The sequence below is a fragment of the Ictidomys tridecemlineatus genome, unplaced genomic scaffold (genome assembly GCF_052094955.1).
Source record: "Ictidomys tridecemlineatus isolate mIctTri1 unplaced genomic scaffold, mIctTri1.hap1 Scaffold_80, whole genome shotgun sequence".
In the NCBI taxonomy this organism is placed as follows: Eukaryota; Metazoa; Chordata; class Mammalia; order Rodentia; family Sciuridae; genus Ictidomys; species Ictidomys tridecemlineatus.
The window spans coordinates 206,754-223,367 of record NW_027525947.1 but is presented as its reverse complement, the minus strand read 5'-3'; the positions used below and the strand labels follow the sequence as shown (position 1 = coordinate 223,367).

Here is a 16,614-nt window from a genome sequence, read left to right as displayed (position 1 = left end):
TTTCTTCCGGTGTTTGAACACAATCATTTTTTAGTTTGGGGAAGTTAGGAGAATATAGAGTTAAAAGTAAGGAAAGGAAAAGCTAAAAGTCTTTTGTTTTTTAGATGATCGGAACGAGAAGATCAAAGATCAAATTAAGCAGATGATGGATGTCTCTCGGGTATAGTTCTTTGTAAGAGTCCCATAGTGCCTGTGAATTCTTCCTGTGCCTCACTTTTAAGAATACCTCTCTTTTCTGCAATTTTTAGACACAAACTACAATATCAGTAGTTGAAGAGGATCTAAAACTTTTACAACTTAAGCAAAGCGCCTTGATGTCCACAATATGTAATCTAGAAGGTGGGTTCTTCTTGAGAAGAAATTGCCATGTTGAAAAGACTTAAAATTTTATTGGAAAGATAAAGAATGGCTTCTTCCTTTCATGCTTCTTACTTTTCTTGGCACTACTCCCTCAAACAAGTTCTTAAGTCCTTGTACACATATAGAGATAAGCTGTTTTATCCTTTACAGACCAAATAAAGAAATTAGAAAGTGACTGCAATTCACTACGGTCTTCTAAAGCTGAACTGGAAGAGGAATGCAAAACTCTTAGGCAGAAAGTGGAGATTTTAAATGAACTCTACCAGCAAAATGAGATGGCACTCCAAAAGTAAGATTTTCATTGTTTGTTATTGTTATCACTGTGTGAACTAACAGATAATTTTATCTTTTCTTAAGATTATTTACAATTTTTTCTAGTTGTAATAAGTAGAGATTTGTCTTTTTTCCTTTGTGTTTTGTTTCCTATAAGTTGCATTTTTCTTTCCATCATCAGTCTTAAGAGTCCTGAGGTAGTTGGAACCATAAACTAAGGCTGTGAGGACATCGTAATCAATTGTCAAATTCATATGAAGGCAGGAAGTGGTAAACTGGTATTAACAGTCACTGATGTGGAAATACCTCTCAAAAGATCTAGGCCCTTTCTATGATCCCACTATTTATTTTAATTACCTTTCATTGTGATCAGTTATGTAATTCTAATGTTTTGAACTTTTATCTCTAACTCTGGACCTTTAAAAATACTGAGTGATTTGGAATGACATGTTTTAGTAGAATAAAAACTTCAAAAAGGAATAATATTTACTTATTGATGGTACAAGTTTTGGACTTGAATATCTCAGATGTTCACACTAAAAATTGAACTGTGGCAAGGACCTTAGGAGTTATGATTACAGAAGTACTTGTTTGTAGTATATATTTATATATTAATCTTCTCAGTGTGGAGCTAGTTATTTTTTGAAAGTTCATTTGAAGTTTTTAATCCACAAAAATACTTGAATTCTCTAAAAATAGGTTTTTTGTGTCAGATTTTGTTTGTTTGCACCTGATTTTACTCTTCGGCATATATATATATATCTTGTTAAAGCAAAGACAGACCTTCTTATAGACCTAACTATTTTTAGGTATTTTGACTTCTGTTGCCTAATTAATGCATTAAATATTGAAACCTTTCCATTAACTTTTCTAAAATTCTGTGATCTCCAAGCGACCTTTTTAGAATCTCAAATTTTTGTTCAGGCCAGTTCTAAATGCCTGGCCTGTTTCAAAGAAACATTTCTCATTTTATCACTTTTTATTTAAGAGAACACTTGTTTTCTCTGTCCCTACTAGTAATATGAATGACCTAAATGGCAATTAATTTTCTTTGTAATGCAGTTAAATTATAGCACTATTTTTCTCAACTCCTCCAAAATTCATTCAGTCATCATCTGTGGTTTGTACTCTTTTTACTCATCCCCAGGTACTATGTTAGTTCATGCCTGTGTCATCTTTTCTGTTTCTAACCTAGGTCATCTGTCTTCATTCTCCATTATTTATATTTTTATATAATTTATTTCAAATTCTTAGTAATTTTCTCTATAGCTGCTTGAGTGGACTTTCTAAAATATGTCTGTCCATGTCAATATGTGCCTGTGGTTTATGAAGAATTTGCTTTCTATTTGATGACCTGTTCTTTTTTTCTTCCTTGTATCTTTTTAATAGTTTAAATATTTTTAATTATTTTCCTCATCCCCTGTATAAGCTTGATGTAATCATAAATTATAATGGAATTATAATTATATAATTGTAATTATATAATTATAATTATAATTTTATTCATCTTCTCATAATTTAAAGGCCATGGTATATATTCTGGATTTAATAAAAACCTGACATAGATTAATAGGTTTATTATTTTTTTTTATGGGCTTTAAGTAGCTCCCGAATCAGATAACTGTTGTGGCATTGTATGTTAGTACTTCATATACCGTGAACTCCATAAGACATTCATTCAATTTATACACATATTTAAAGTTTCTGTAGTTCTGCATTCTACACTGTTGGTTTCATATTTGAAATTATTTTCATTCTATTTGAACATTGTCCTTTAATGATAGATTTGATTAGTGTATCAAAGTAGTACAAGGATAAACAGAATAGTATTTTATCCACTAAATATTGCTACCTTTATAATCTGTATTAGGTTGACATGAACTTCATGATTAGAGTTAAAACCAGTTTCCATTTTTAAAGGATCTCTCTTTTGGCTACTGAATTTTGACTGTTACTTAGTTTTAGCAATTTAAAAATATCCAATTAATTACCATCTGTTCTAAATTTTTTCTTTAAGGAGTCCATTATCATTGTTGTTTGGTCTTATCCCTCCCCTAGTTCCTGTAGTCATTTCTCTGGTTTTTTAACAGTTTTATTGGGAAGTGCCTAGGTGTAGTTTTCCCCACCCCACCCACTTTTTCCTCTTGCAGTTATGTTGTTTGGGACCATTAAATATTTCTTGAGTCTTTTTTTAAATGTTGATTTTACCTTATTCTCTCGATTATAATAATGCATATTAGAATTTGATTTCCCCTGCCTCCTACATTCTGGATTTACTTCTTCTGGATATTTTCTTCTGACCTGTCTTAAAAGCGCTAGGATTTATTTTACTTCCCAAATCTGCTGCTAAAATCATTCATTGAGTTTAGGATTTTAAAAAGTTCAGGGTTTAAAATATTATTTTAGTTGTAGATGGACATAATATTTTATTTTATTTTTTATAGAATTTTTTTAAGAGAGAGAGAAAGAGAGAATTTTAATATTTATTTTTTAGTTTTTAGCGGACACAACATCTTTGTTTGTATGTGGTCCTGAGGATTGAACCCGGGCTGCATACATGCCAGGCGAGCGCACTATTGCTTGAGCCACATCCCCAGCCCGACACAATATTTTATTTATTTTATGTGGTGTTGAGGACTGATCCCAGTGCCCCACACATGTGGGGCACGTGCTTCACCACTGAGCCACAACCCCAGTCCTATTTCAGTACTACAGCTCAAACCCAGGACCTTGAGCCATGTGCTCTACTATTGAGCTACCTCCCCAGACTCCTTGCTCTTTCTCATAAGGGACTAGTGTCTTACTGCTTTCCAAGCTATCTTTAATCTCATCATTCTGCCTCTGCCTCCTGAGTATCTTCGATTGTAGGTAGGTCACCACACTCAACTATTTCTTGGTTTTATAGTTTCTAATCCTTTGACAAAATTCATAATCTTTTTTTTTCCTCTTTTGTGGTGCTGGGGTTTGAACTCAGAGCCTTGTGCATGCAAGGCAGCACTCTAACAACTAAACTATATTCCCAAACCTGAAATTCATAATCTTGACTTTACTTTTTTGAGTATATAAAGCACAGTGATTTTAAAACATGTGCGGATAACCCCATTAGGTGGTTTCCTTTTCTGTGGGATTTTTTTCTCACAGAATTTTGTCTTATGGAGTGCCTGATCAGTTTTGATTGGCTAACATTGTTGTGATAATTATAGATGAAATTTGAGGACTAAGATGAAGTTATCTTCTTATAGAAAAGTGTTGAGGTTACTTGAGTAAGATTGTCTGTCACTTTAAACTTAGTCAGCAATTAAGATAATTCAAAAATGACTTGTCTTTTCAATGTTTCAGTATTATTCCTTTTGGATTTTTTGCCTGTTCATCACTTAAGTGTGCAGTACTTTCTAATCTAAACTCAAAGGCTAGGGCTTTTATTAAGGGTCCCTTTATTTGTAGCCCCAAACACTTGTTTTTTCCCCTAAGCCCAGGAATTTGATGAAGGCTTAGTTCAGACTCATTATATCTCTGTGTTATCTTCAATATGTGGGTAAACCTAGGAGAAAAGTACCTTAAAGTGCCAGCCTTACTTGTAATTCTGAGATTCCTTTTTCTAATGGATCTTGGCCACATACATATATCTTCACTGCCTTTTTAGCTTGGATCCTTTCAAACACAATTTTATATTCTTATAAAGATGTTTTGATTGTTCTTAGTACTCTCAGACTAACTCTTTGATAATTGGAAACAAAATTCTCTCTGTCCTTCAAGATTAAGTTTTCTCCATATTCCTTCTTAAGCCAGTGGGGAAAATTATTATATTCCTTTAGGTGTCATTTATACCTGAAACAGTGAGCTCTTTTATTCTTTAGCATCTTACAAGGTAACTAGTATATTATAGCCACTCATAAAATACTTGCTGAAGAATTAAATGAGAAGCTATATAAGAATATATAATCCCCTTTTTCTATTTGGTATCAATAATCCTTTTTTACTATAGTTCTTCTGATTTATGGAAAATTAAGTTTCAATTTAATTATCTTTTGAATTAGAACTATGGCTAAAGTAATACAAGGATAGCAGAAAATAGTATTTTTTGAATCATTAAATGTGGCTACCTTTGTCTCAGTAGATGAACATCTTGAGTTTCATGATCAGAGTTAAAACTTGTCAGTAGATAATACTCTGATCGTGGGTCAGTTTGGCTTTTTTTCAGACATTATCAAAACTCAGATTTGTCTTTTTGCTTAATTGCAATTCTTTTGAAATAGATATCTAAAGTGTGAAAAATGTTCTGTCGTTAATTGCATAGCTAAAAAGACATATTCTAGAAGATTTTTTCTTTGACTGACTATATCTTTATTATGGTACCAGTCTTGGATTGAGAAAAGAGTTCCTCCATGACAAAGATATACTTAGTGTCCTACCCATGGCAGAAACAAGAAAAGAATTATCCCCTGCTTTATCCTAATATGTTTAATTATGTTAGGTTGATCAGTCCTGATCTTCCACATTGAAGTAAAGTAAAGTGAGTTTTTATTATCTTACACACAGGATACTTGCCCTTGGGGCACATGTTGTTTTCACATTTATTTTATTTACTGGTAAGTAGAGAATTAAGAGGAGAAGTTAGAAAATGTAAGTGATTTGCCAGAGTTTGATTTACAAAATTGCAGGTTTGAATTTCTATTTTATGTGCCTAAGCATTTTATAGAATTGTGGGAAGTGATATTTACAAAGAGAAACTTTTGATTTGATAACTGGCTTTATTTTAGGAAACTAAGCCACGAAGAATATGAGAGACTAGAAAAAGAGCAGCGGCTGTCAGCTGCAGATGAAACGGTGGTTTCCGCTGTACAGGAAGTTAAAAATTACAAGTGAGTTCAGTTTCTAAAGGAGGGTGTCAATGTCTAATGATCTAGTGTTAGCTTTCTTTTTTAATCTTTTTTTACATTATGTAGATAGAAGAAAATAGCATGGAAGTATAAATAACGAGAGGATATGAATACATTCAATTCACACAGGAGAAAAAATAAATTTCAACTTTACAAATGAAAAATGTTAACAAAAAATTTACTTACACCCAATTGGAAAGACCATAGGGAACTTGGTCAATGCAAACAATTCTGGGGGTTTTGATTGTTGTAGTAATTCTTTAAGAAATCAGTTTGCTGTGTGATGTATCAAGACCCACAAAAGTGTGGCATTTGATAGACCTTGGAAATCTTCTATGGATATAATTTGAAAAAAATAAAAAATGTTTTAAGGAGGAAGATATTTCTAGCAGAATTACTTGAGAACACACTGATGAACCGTTACAGAAATTATAATTTATCATTCAGAATCTTTAGCAATTAAATGATAAAGAAGTTATTAGTATTAGGTTTTTATTTTATTTATTTATTTATTTTTGGTGCTTTACTACTAAGCTACATCCTTAGACCTTTTTTTTCCCTTGAGACAGGGTCTCAGTTGCATAGGTTCCCACTTAATTGCTGAGACTGACCTCGAACTTGTGATCCTCCTGCCTCAGCTTCCCAATCATTGGGATTACTGGCATGTGGCATTGCACCTGGTCTGTCGTATTAGTTTTGATCACACTGGATTCATATAACTATAGAAATGTTTTTCTTATGTATGATAAAGTCTTTAAAAGTATAGCTGATGGAATAAAGGGAAAATGGTCAGAATGTTTCAAATGTTATTCAATTGTTGTAATTCTTAGGTGGAGAATTGAAGAACTGGAAGAAGAACTACAGAAAACCGAGCGCTCATTTAAAAACCAGGTAGTAATTAATACTGTCCTGTAGTTGCAGAATTCTTTGTATCTAATACAGACAATTATAGGCTATTATAATGAGTCCCTAAAAACATATTTTTTTAATGTGTTGTCTTTTTCAGATTGCTGTGCAGGAGAAGAAAGCTCATGATAATTGGGTAAGATTTTTTTCCCCCTTTTCTTCATTTTGTGTATAGCCTACAGCAACTGAATTTGAATATTTTCTCTTTAATAGCTCAAAGCTCGTTCTGCAGAAAGAGCTATAGCTGAAGAGAAAAGGGAAGCTGCTAATTTGAGACAGAAGTATGTGATTTTGGTATCTTACTATATGTTTTATAGTGTTTTAAGGTTATGCTAGATATTATCTATGAAGGAATAGATTGCTGTTTCATAATTCAGCCCATTCTTTCTCAATATTCAAGACTATTGGAAATGACCCAAAAGATGGCAATGCAGCAAGATGAACCCATGATTGTAAAACCTATGCCGGGAAGACCAAATTTACAAAATCCTCCTCTGAGAGGTAGGGGGCACTTTGTAAAAGGAGCTATTTTATTTCTTGGTGCAGAATGTATGTAAATTACTTTTTATTTCTGTGTGTAATGGTTATGAAATAATCTGAATGATTTGCTAAAGCAGGAGGTGAGGGTTGGTGTCAGGGAGAAGGCTACCTTAAAGTAGTAACACGGCATTGTTGTCTTTAGGTCCACTGAACCATAATGGCTCTTTTGGTCCAGCCCCCGTGAGTGGTGGAGAATGTTCCCCTCCACTGATGGCAGAGCAAGCTGGAAGACCTCCTTCTGCTACTCTTAATCAAAAAGATATGCCCAGAAACGGATTTGGTGAGCATTCACATGTTGCTTTATAGTAAACTGCTTCAAGGTTTTGTTTTTTTTTCCCTTTTGAATATTCTAATAAAAACATAGAATTTGGGCCTGTACAATACATAGAAGATAATTTCTTACGTTATCTTTGTGAATGTTTTCTGTAAAATCTGTTCTAGAATAGAAAACATTTTTTTTTTCCTGGAGGTCCCTATATTGTTTTTTTTTCTTTTAAATTTTACACTGTGAAGTGTAAACCTTTATCTTTAAATTAAATCTCTATGGTGTTCCTTTCCAAAATATTATAAAAGTAGCCTTAAACTTTATGTAGCATACATATTTCCAACATGAAATACTGAGTCTTATTTCCAATTCTAAATAGGACTGTAGTCTTGGTAAGATTGGAAGTCAGGTTATACAGACTAAAGAAAAAAACAGCCTACACATACTTCAAGTCTATAGCTTAAAGTTTAGGACCAGTACTTATTAATCTGCTGTTCTATCAACCCAAGGCAGTTCTTTATTTTACTTAAGTCTCTTCATAAATTGTGATTTATGTATTGGGCAACCCATTTTTTTTAAAAAAATATTTTTAATTGTAGATGGACATGATATCTTTATTTATTTTTTAAATGTGTGCTGAGAATCAAACCCAGTGCCTCACACATGCTAGGCAAACACTCTACAACTGAGCTATGACCCCAACCCCTGGGCAACCCATTTTTAATGTTGCTTTCCAGTTATTGTTGAACCCTGACCTGTCCACCAGTGGTTTATTTCTTCTGAAAAATACATACAAGGGCTCTGTTTCTTTCCCAAGGGTCAATGGATGGACCTTTACCTCGTACTGGTCTTCTGAGGCATCTGGGAAACCCGTTGCCTCTGGTAAAGGACCAAGTAATTTCAAAGAATCTGTAATTGTGGATGGAGGATTTTTATTCTTTTCATGTTAGATTAAGTCTGAATCCATTCTTTGATCTCTAACAGACCCAGGATGTGGTCCAGCTCACATGAACAGCAGCTCCAGAAGTTCTTCTCCAGCTAAGGTGACGAATGAGGGCAAGGTAAGTTTTGTAGTTACTGTGAATCATGTGGTCATGCAGGAACATGTAGCTTTCCTACAGTACTTTCTCTTTGCTTTATCCTTCTTTGTGTTCTATTTGTACTATCCCATTTGTTTTTTAAAAAGCAAACTGTTCCCCAAGAACCTGAGACCCCCTCAGTCTCCACCATTACTTCTTTGACTGAGCATCCAGTTGGAGTAAGTACTTAGAGGTTGAGAACTGAATTGGGTTTTATTCTGTGCATTTCTGGGAAGGATATTCAGAGCATGACACTGATCTTGTTTGCTTTAAACTGCATGCAATATTGAGCTTACTTTTCTCCTTCACTTGGGAATGTTGCTTAAGTGTGTACAACTATAATGAACTACAGAATGTAAAAAGTTATCACTCTATATGGTGTTTTGTGTTGAATCTTCTAAGGCAAAGTAAATTCATTATAAATTATATAATTCATCATTTTTATTTTTGTTTGGAAGAATGTTATTTAAGAATTCCTCCATTTGTGCAAACCCTATTTTGAGTGATTTGAATTAGATTGGTATCAGATTTTCTGAAAGTGAAATACTGTTTCAGTGAAACAATGATAATCTGAAATGACCTCTTGAGCCAGTCCCAAGCAATGGTCTCATTTGTTCACATAAATGTATTCTCTTGTAACTGTGTTGCTATTATATCTGGTAGGTCTTCTGCAGCTCTATAATAAAATAAATTTTTAATTGTTTAGTTTCAAACCCACTACTCATAGGAAATGATAAATCAATATCTCAAATGGTGTACAGTAAATGAAAGTAAATATTAAAGCCTTTTCTTCCTAATTTGTGTATATAGCACTGTGATGGAAAATACTTCTCAAGTTCCAGTGTATATATATTCTAGGAATATACATCTCTGGAGAAATCTAAGGGCAGCTTAGATAAGACCCCAAACCCCTTTGTAGTAGAAGATTTAAAAGAGAACAAAGACCCATTGTTAGAGAGGAGTAGAGGTGGGGAAAGCATGGCTTGGAGGCAAACCTGGGATTGAGTTTCTTTAATATGCAGTGTGGCCTTCAACAAATTATGATATTCCATTTGCTTTTGTTCCCTCTTATTTAAAACAAGACAGTTACTTAAAGATCTCAGAGGTTGAATAATATATGAAAGACTTACCGAAGATACTCTGAATAGTAGCTATTATTACATGGGTAGAGAATGGATTTTTCATTTTATTCTGTTCATTCTTAATATGGAAGTAATGAGCTATTGTGATGAAAGGGAAGTGATGGGGAGGGGGGGAGTCCCTTTGAAATAGATTGTAGTGAATACAACATGACATACTGGTCAGAAATCACCTCTGTTAACAACCTCTGCCAGTCCTCTTGCCTTTCCCTTTCCTGTGCAGATATAATCAGTAACAAACTGGTCCCTCTTGTGGCATCCTTCCAACTTCTGTAAGCTGTCAGTGGGAATACACAGGAGGGGTGGGTAGAGTTTTGTTGCACTGATGGTGTTCTCTGGACAGGTGCCTGTTTTGGGTTTTAGCTTTTATCGGTGTTGGTACTTTGTCTTAATACATAGGAATTTTAAAACTTTTAACTTCTTTCAAATCTTAAATTGCAGGTTCATATGGCTATGAAAGGGCCCCCTCCTTTCTCAGGGGTACCCTTCATGGGCCCCCCCATGGGACCCCCAATGGGATGGCCTCCACCACCTCCCATTCGGTATGGACTGCCACTTCAGCTCGGTGGGCCTTTTGGGCCTCAGCCAATTCCTCCACCTTTTGGTATGATGATCTGAATAGTAGTGATTGACTTATAAATCACATTCATCTTCCACTTCTATTGCTTGCTAAAACAGTTGGTTGCTATCTCAGGTCTTAACAATGAAAGGATAAAGCTGAGTACATTTTAACTTTTCCTCCAGTTTTCTGGCACATATGGGACACTACATAATCTTATACTGAGATAGGCAATAGCTATCTCTCATAGACAAGGATAAGGGGCTATATACAGAAAAGCCAGAAATATTACTTCTGCAGATGTTTGTTGAAAATCTGTTGATATGCACTGCAATAGATGGAAAGGTGGATGAGATGCATGCCATAACTTAAAATTTTGTCACAGATATGAAAATCCTACAACATAAAGTTTGTAATCACCCATAATGGAAGCATAAGCAGTAGGTTATAGAATATAGAAAAGGAAAAGTCAAACCCTCCTTACCTTGAGAAAAGTCAGAGGGAAGTGTTAAAGAGGAGGATTTAACAGTGATCTAATAAATGTTGCTGATTTAATTAGGTGGCTGTGGAAGGCCTTTTCCTGGAGGGCCTGCACCTTGATTCTGATGGCATGTGTAAAGTCCATGCTGAAATACTTCATGAATTTTTAATGGATAGAGTAATAAATAGTGGGATTTCCTTTTATCAAAATTTCTTTGATGTAGTAAAGTTCTTATTTCATAATCTATCATCTTTTCATGGTAATATAGTACTTCCAAATATAAATGGAGCTCTTGTGAGATAGAAATAATTCTGCAATTATATAGTAGGAAAAGAAAAACGACAAGCCTGGAGCTAGGTAGAGCCATATTTAAATCCTTAATATGTTGCTTCATGGCTGGTTGGCCAAAGTCTATAACCTAAACTTGTTCCATTTCAGTTTGCCTCATCTGGCAAGTCAGGATGTTCACCAGTTGATGTTCTAGGCTTGAGAGAAATTAAAGACTATAATATCAACATACTTGAAATCACCCTAGTTCAGAAATTTCTGGGTATTTACATAACTTCCTTTTTATTTTCCAGGTCCTGGTATTCATCCACCAATAGGCTTCAGAGAATATGCACCAGGTGTTTCACCTGGAAAACGGGATTTGCTTTTTGACCCTTGTGATTTTTTTCCAGAACCTGCACCAGCACCATTTAGACCTTTAGGCTCATTTGGCCCAAGAGAGTACTTCATTTCTGGTGCCCCATTACCACCTCCAACTCATGGTCCCCAAGACTATGGGCCACCACCTGCTGCAAAAGACTTAATGCCTTCAGGCTTTAAAGATGAAGCTCCACCTACACCTGATTCTCAGGTGTGAGGGATGTTCACAGGCCTTAAAACAGGGCCTGTAAAATTAACCTCTGACACTTAGTCAGAAAATGGACTATGAACTATTCATCGAGTTAAAGGATTATTGGCTTCAAAATATAAAAGTTTATTTAAAAAGATTTATGTTTTTAGAATAAAGCTGCCTTGGCGCAGTATACATTTTGAGCCAAAATATTTTCCCCCTAAATATCCCCACTTAAGCTAGAGTATTCTTCCAATTTTAAAATGTGCAATAAGGAATATCTTTGTTTTAGTTAATGTAGCATATACAATTGCTAAATGATTTAGAATGTCATAATTATGGACATTTCTTGTGGAAATGCTTTAAGAACATGTATTTCCATTATCCTATTTTTAGTGTATTGCAGTTGAAAACAGAGAAATGGTGTTTTATAAGCTTGATTTTTTTCTCTTTCAATATCTGGTCGCAGAGACTGTTACGCTAAAAATGTTTACTCAAAGATCATAAACTTCATTTTCCTTCTTGCTGAAGTTCTTTGTTGTAATAGTTCATAAAAAATTGTTTATTAATATTTCCCAAGTGTCTGTTGATTCATTGGATCGTCATGAGACTTTGTGCCATTGGGGAAGCATGTAAACTCACTCTCAGAACTGAAGATGGTGACTTGGCAGCATATTCCCTGTTGCTCACTGTTAAGGAGGCTGGACCTTGGTCAACTGTGGATTTCTATAGAGGATTTCTTTTACTTGTGAGAAGTCTTGTGGCTCTATTTTTGTAGCACATTCCTGTACTTTTTTCTAACCACTGTCTATGTGAGAATGGTTTTCTGAGAATGAGTTTACATTAGTAGCAAGAGTTGTTTGACCTGAAGTTCTACTGCTTTTGCCATTATTGCATTATAACAGTAAAATATAAGGTGGTATGTTGTGTCTATAAAATAAGGAAATTTCTTTTTAAAAATGTACACAACACACTCTTCTCTTTCCCATACCTTGCCACTGATTTTCAAGGAATATGATAAAAAAAATTAGAAAAGTATAATCCTCTAAGAATGAATGAAACTCATAAACTTATAATGTCTATAATCAGCAAATATGGGCTGAATTAAATTCTTTTTTTGATAGATACTCAAATATATTTTATTTAAAAATCAATTAAAGCAAATCCTGAATCTGTAACTACTGTCTTTAAAACAATGTTTCTAAGAACTAGCTCTCCAGAACTGTAATATTAATTACGTCAATTTTAACAGTACATTTTAAGAGGTTTAAGATTTAAATAAAATTATAAAAGCCTAGTACTTTTTTTTACTGCTAGACCATATTCTTCCATTCTTTTAAATTCTATAAAGTAATAGGATTGTTAAAACCTAGAACATAACATATCATTGTTCTTTTTATGTCCCCTAAGTATTCTCAAAATAGGGGCAAAAGCTTCAGTGTGAAACAAAATCTCTAAACTACTGAAGATAACTCAGAATAAAAAGAATTTGAGTCCTTTAGGAAGAATTCAATCTACATAACCTCCATTTAATATTAGAAGCAGCAGCTGTGTGTGTAAGAGGAAAACCATATAATAGCTTATGCCATTTTTAACCATGTAAAATAAAATTTAAGTCACAAACACCAATTTTGAATGTATCTTTCAACCTCTACAGGACACAAGGCAATGCTGAAGTTACTAAAACTTCTAATTTTAAAATAGCATTTAAATAAAGGTGATGTCAGCTAGGAAGATAGATTTTCAAGGAAAGGCAGATTTATTATTTTATTCAAAGCAACAGTAGTTTTCCCTCTAAAGCCTTTTTTGTATTTATTCTATTAGTAAGTTATAATGCATTCTACGTAGTTTATCTGAGCAGTTCTGAACCCACCTATAGTTGCCTCTCCTTACATCCATCTGATTGTACCACTTCTGTAGCAAAGCCCAAGGTATCTGCCAATATACAGGTTGTGTAGAGAATACTGTCCCCTGATTCAATTATACTTTTGTATCTCAAAAGTTTTAGAAGTCCTCTCCAGCAAATTGTGTTTCAGTTTAGTTACTAAAATCATTTCATTTGTGAAGCAGTAGTGTTTCAACCTGAAAGTATTACTGCTATAGTTGTAATTATTGTCCAGTGACTCATCCCCTCCCACACTAGAAAGTAAATTTAAACAACTAATTTGTGAGATACAGATTGCTTTGTGTTAACTGCTTCAAGATAAAATCACCTTTTTTGGGGGGGGGTTGGTCAATCAGGTCTGAATTAAAGCTAAGCTGACGACAATGTTCAATTTAAGTTTGTTTAATGCTGATGAAAGACATTCATATAAAGCATCCTCTTTTTTTTTCCATATAACCCCATTCTTTGGTGGCAGCTGGGGTTGTGGCTCAGTGGTAGAGTACTTGCCTAGCACAGGCAAGGCCTTGGGTTTAATCCTCAGCACCACATAAATAAATCGAGGTTAAAAAAAAGCATTCTTATGTGAAGGATGCTAAATATTTCTTCATATAAATTATCACTTTGAGGGGCTGGGGTTGCATGTGAGGCACTGGGTTTGATCCTTAGCACCACATATAAATATAAAGGTACTGTGTCCATCTACAACCAAAAAAAGTTTGTTTTTTTTAAATTATCACTTTGATATACATATTTTATAGTATGAGAAAACAGAAAGAACAATGTATCAGTTTTGCTACATTTTAATAGTAGATTTTAAGGGAGCAACATCAAACATCAGTAACATCAAACAAAAAGGTACTGAGCACTCCACAGGGTACAGAGTAGAGTGCTGCCAAGCACCTTGGAAAGTTTACATGACATGGAGAAGATGAGGCCCTTCTCTTGAGAAGTTTACAGTCTGGAAATTTTGACTACTCAGAGTTTCGGTTGAGTGAACATTTTATTAAGGCAAATTCTTCATTTCCTAGAACTACTGTATACTGAACTATTTTTGCACTTGTGAAATTAACCCAATCCAGATGAAAGAAAAGACTAAATTTGGTTGAGAATTCTTTCAGGCTCATATAGTTTTATTAACATTCATCTAGTAAACAAAACTGACCTAACAGACAACTGAAAAATTAAAGACTAGATCTCTTGAAGTGCAAGGGCTAAAATAACTGTTATTCGTTTTAAAAAGCAAATTGATGGTATGATTAGGGTTTACACTAGTTTAAAAATAGGCCAAGTATTGCATTCCCTTCATGCATTGTTCATTTAAAATAGTGAATATTAAAATACATGGGTTCTACATGTAACCCACAAAAAAGCTCCTCACAAATCTTTATTTTCTGTGTATCAAATATCCACCTTGTGTACTATGACAGTTTTATTTATGTCTCATCAAGTTAAAAGTAATGTAAATAGTGAAATTATAATAGGCTAATAACCTGCATATTTTCATATGAATGTCAATATATCTAAATAGGAAATAAATGGCAGTCGTATCTACCTATATTAAAAAAATAGAATATCTTTCCAAATTTTGCATACTCATCACTTTATAAAGACAAGGTATGCAGGTTTTAAGGTTTCACAATCAGTTGTCAGAAAAACAGCAGTTGTTCCTGCAGAATCTCATTAGCATCTGACTCAATTATTTTTAGATGACATGATTTAGACGACGTAAACCCACTCAAAAATTTGTAATTATTCTGAGAGAGATAGTTTTAATGTTAACCCTAGAATCATTTAATGTTAACCGTAGAAACAATAGCAATGTGATATAGAACAACTAATCAACATGACTAAAAATATGCTCACTTTCAGAAAAACAATCTGGTCATCTAGAAAAAAATCACAGCTACAATCTGGGGAACACTCCCATATAAGATATTGATCTGATCAAGGCACACTATTTCTAAGTAGAACTATCAGATGAGGGTGAATTTAGGCCAGCTCTAAGGAACAGCCTAAAAGACAGACCATAACTGATCCAATTTCCTTTCAAAGCAATCTAGTACTATCCTACCCACTTCAATTCAAAAGTTTGAAGTTAATTCAAATCAAAAGACCATATTGGAGCAAAAGTGAGCAAATGTGTAAACTCTAGCACATTCTTATTGCTGTATTAAGTTTGAAGATGAGCATACCTACCACAGCAATATTGTTCCAGGAAGCAGGGTAGGAACAGTGGTAAATTAGGAAACAGACTATTAATTGCACAATTAATAGAAAAGTAAAAACAAGTTTCAAAATCTACAATAAATCTATCTAAAGGAGTCATAACAATGAGGTGCTGGACTTTAGTTCTGTGGTACAGCTTTGCAATGGACTCACTGGCCTATAGATACGGTTCACTTCCTGCCTCCTGAAGGATGAATATGCTACACAGAGCTCTGATGGTTTCTACTGAGTGGTAAAATTCACAGAAATTCCACATTACTCATGTCAGAATCATTCCTTGTGCAAAGTTTGATGTAGATGAAGATAAAGTGGTTTCTTGGTCAATAACTGCAATTTCTTTCTTTTAAAGTCAGTGGGTTTCTTGTATCTGTAACCACAATAGAAAGATCATTGTTTAAAATACTTTGATGATTGATCTACTCCAATGTTACATTCTCGATAAGAGGGACTAAGAAGAAACATGAACTAGTAACCATTAGAACAGTATGAATCCTATATGTATATCACTTACAGTTCTATTACAGTTGGCCCAGGTTTAATCTCATCCATCTCCATGAAAGCAAAACACTTGATGCTGGTAAACCTTTTTTAGGCTTGTAGTGTTTGAATTCAAAGAAGATAGCTGTACCTAAGGAATTAAAACAAACAACATAAGCCAGAGACCACACATTTCTTATGTGTCACCAGAAGCCTATGATTTTACAAAGTAACATGTGTCAAACCGTCTGATGACACAACTGTTGATAACTCACTGTGGCTGTCACTCCAAGCTCTGGTACTAGCATGTCTGAGTGACATTTCTCCATATCATTTAATTCTACAAAGTACAACAAAAATGTATAGCAAGAATGTAAGTTATGTACACAGGTAGAATCATAAACTACCAAAGAATATAAAATATTAAATACCACAAGAAAAACAGAAGTTACTTAAGTATCAGCAGTACCTATAGAAATGGTTTCAATAAGCACCTGTATTAGATAGAATAGAAATTTAAGAGTTCCTTTAAAAAAAATTCTACCTTATATCATTTCTCTCCCTCCTGAAACCACGCCCAGATTGTCCTTTCCATATTCTTACAAACTAACTGCCAGTTATAGTATCTTTTTACCCAATGCATCTTATTGAAAGAAAAAAAAATAATTCTTTAACTGTTAGAAAGTAATCATTAGGTTCCTAAAAG

The 16,614-nt window shown here is 34.0% G+C and overlaps 1 protein-coding gene across 1 annotated transcript; it reads left to right on the top strand.

Moving 5' to 3' along the window:
- Nucleotides 1-108: 108 nt before the first annotated feature.
- On the top strand, nt 109-11,891 carry LOC144374639 (transport and Golgi organization protein 1 homolog). The gene is made up of 12 exons (XM_078037404.1): nt 109-160; nt 249-339; nt 511-649; nt 5,394-5,495; nt 6,344-6,404; nt 6,520-6,555; nt 6,633-6,700; nt 6,820-6,920; nt 7,102-7,239; nt 8,209-8,285; nt 9,884-10,046; nt 11,064-11,891. Exons 1-12 carry the CDS (start codon nt 143-145, stop codon nt 11,345-11,347), a joined length of 1,278 nt encoding a protein of 425 aa, XP_077893530.1. The 5' UTR covers nt 109-142; the 3' UTR covers nt 11,348-11,891.
- Nucleotides 11,892-16,614: the final 4,723 nt, after the last annotated feature.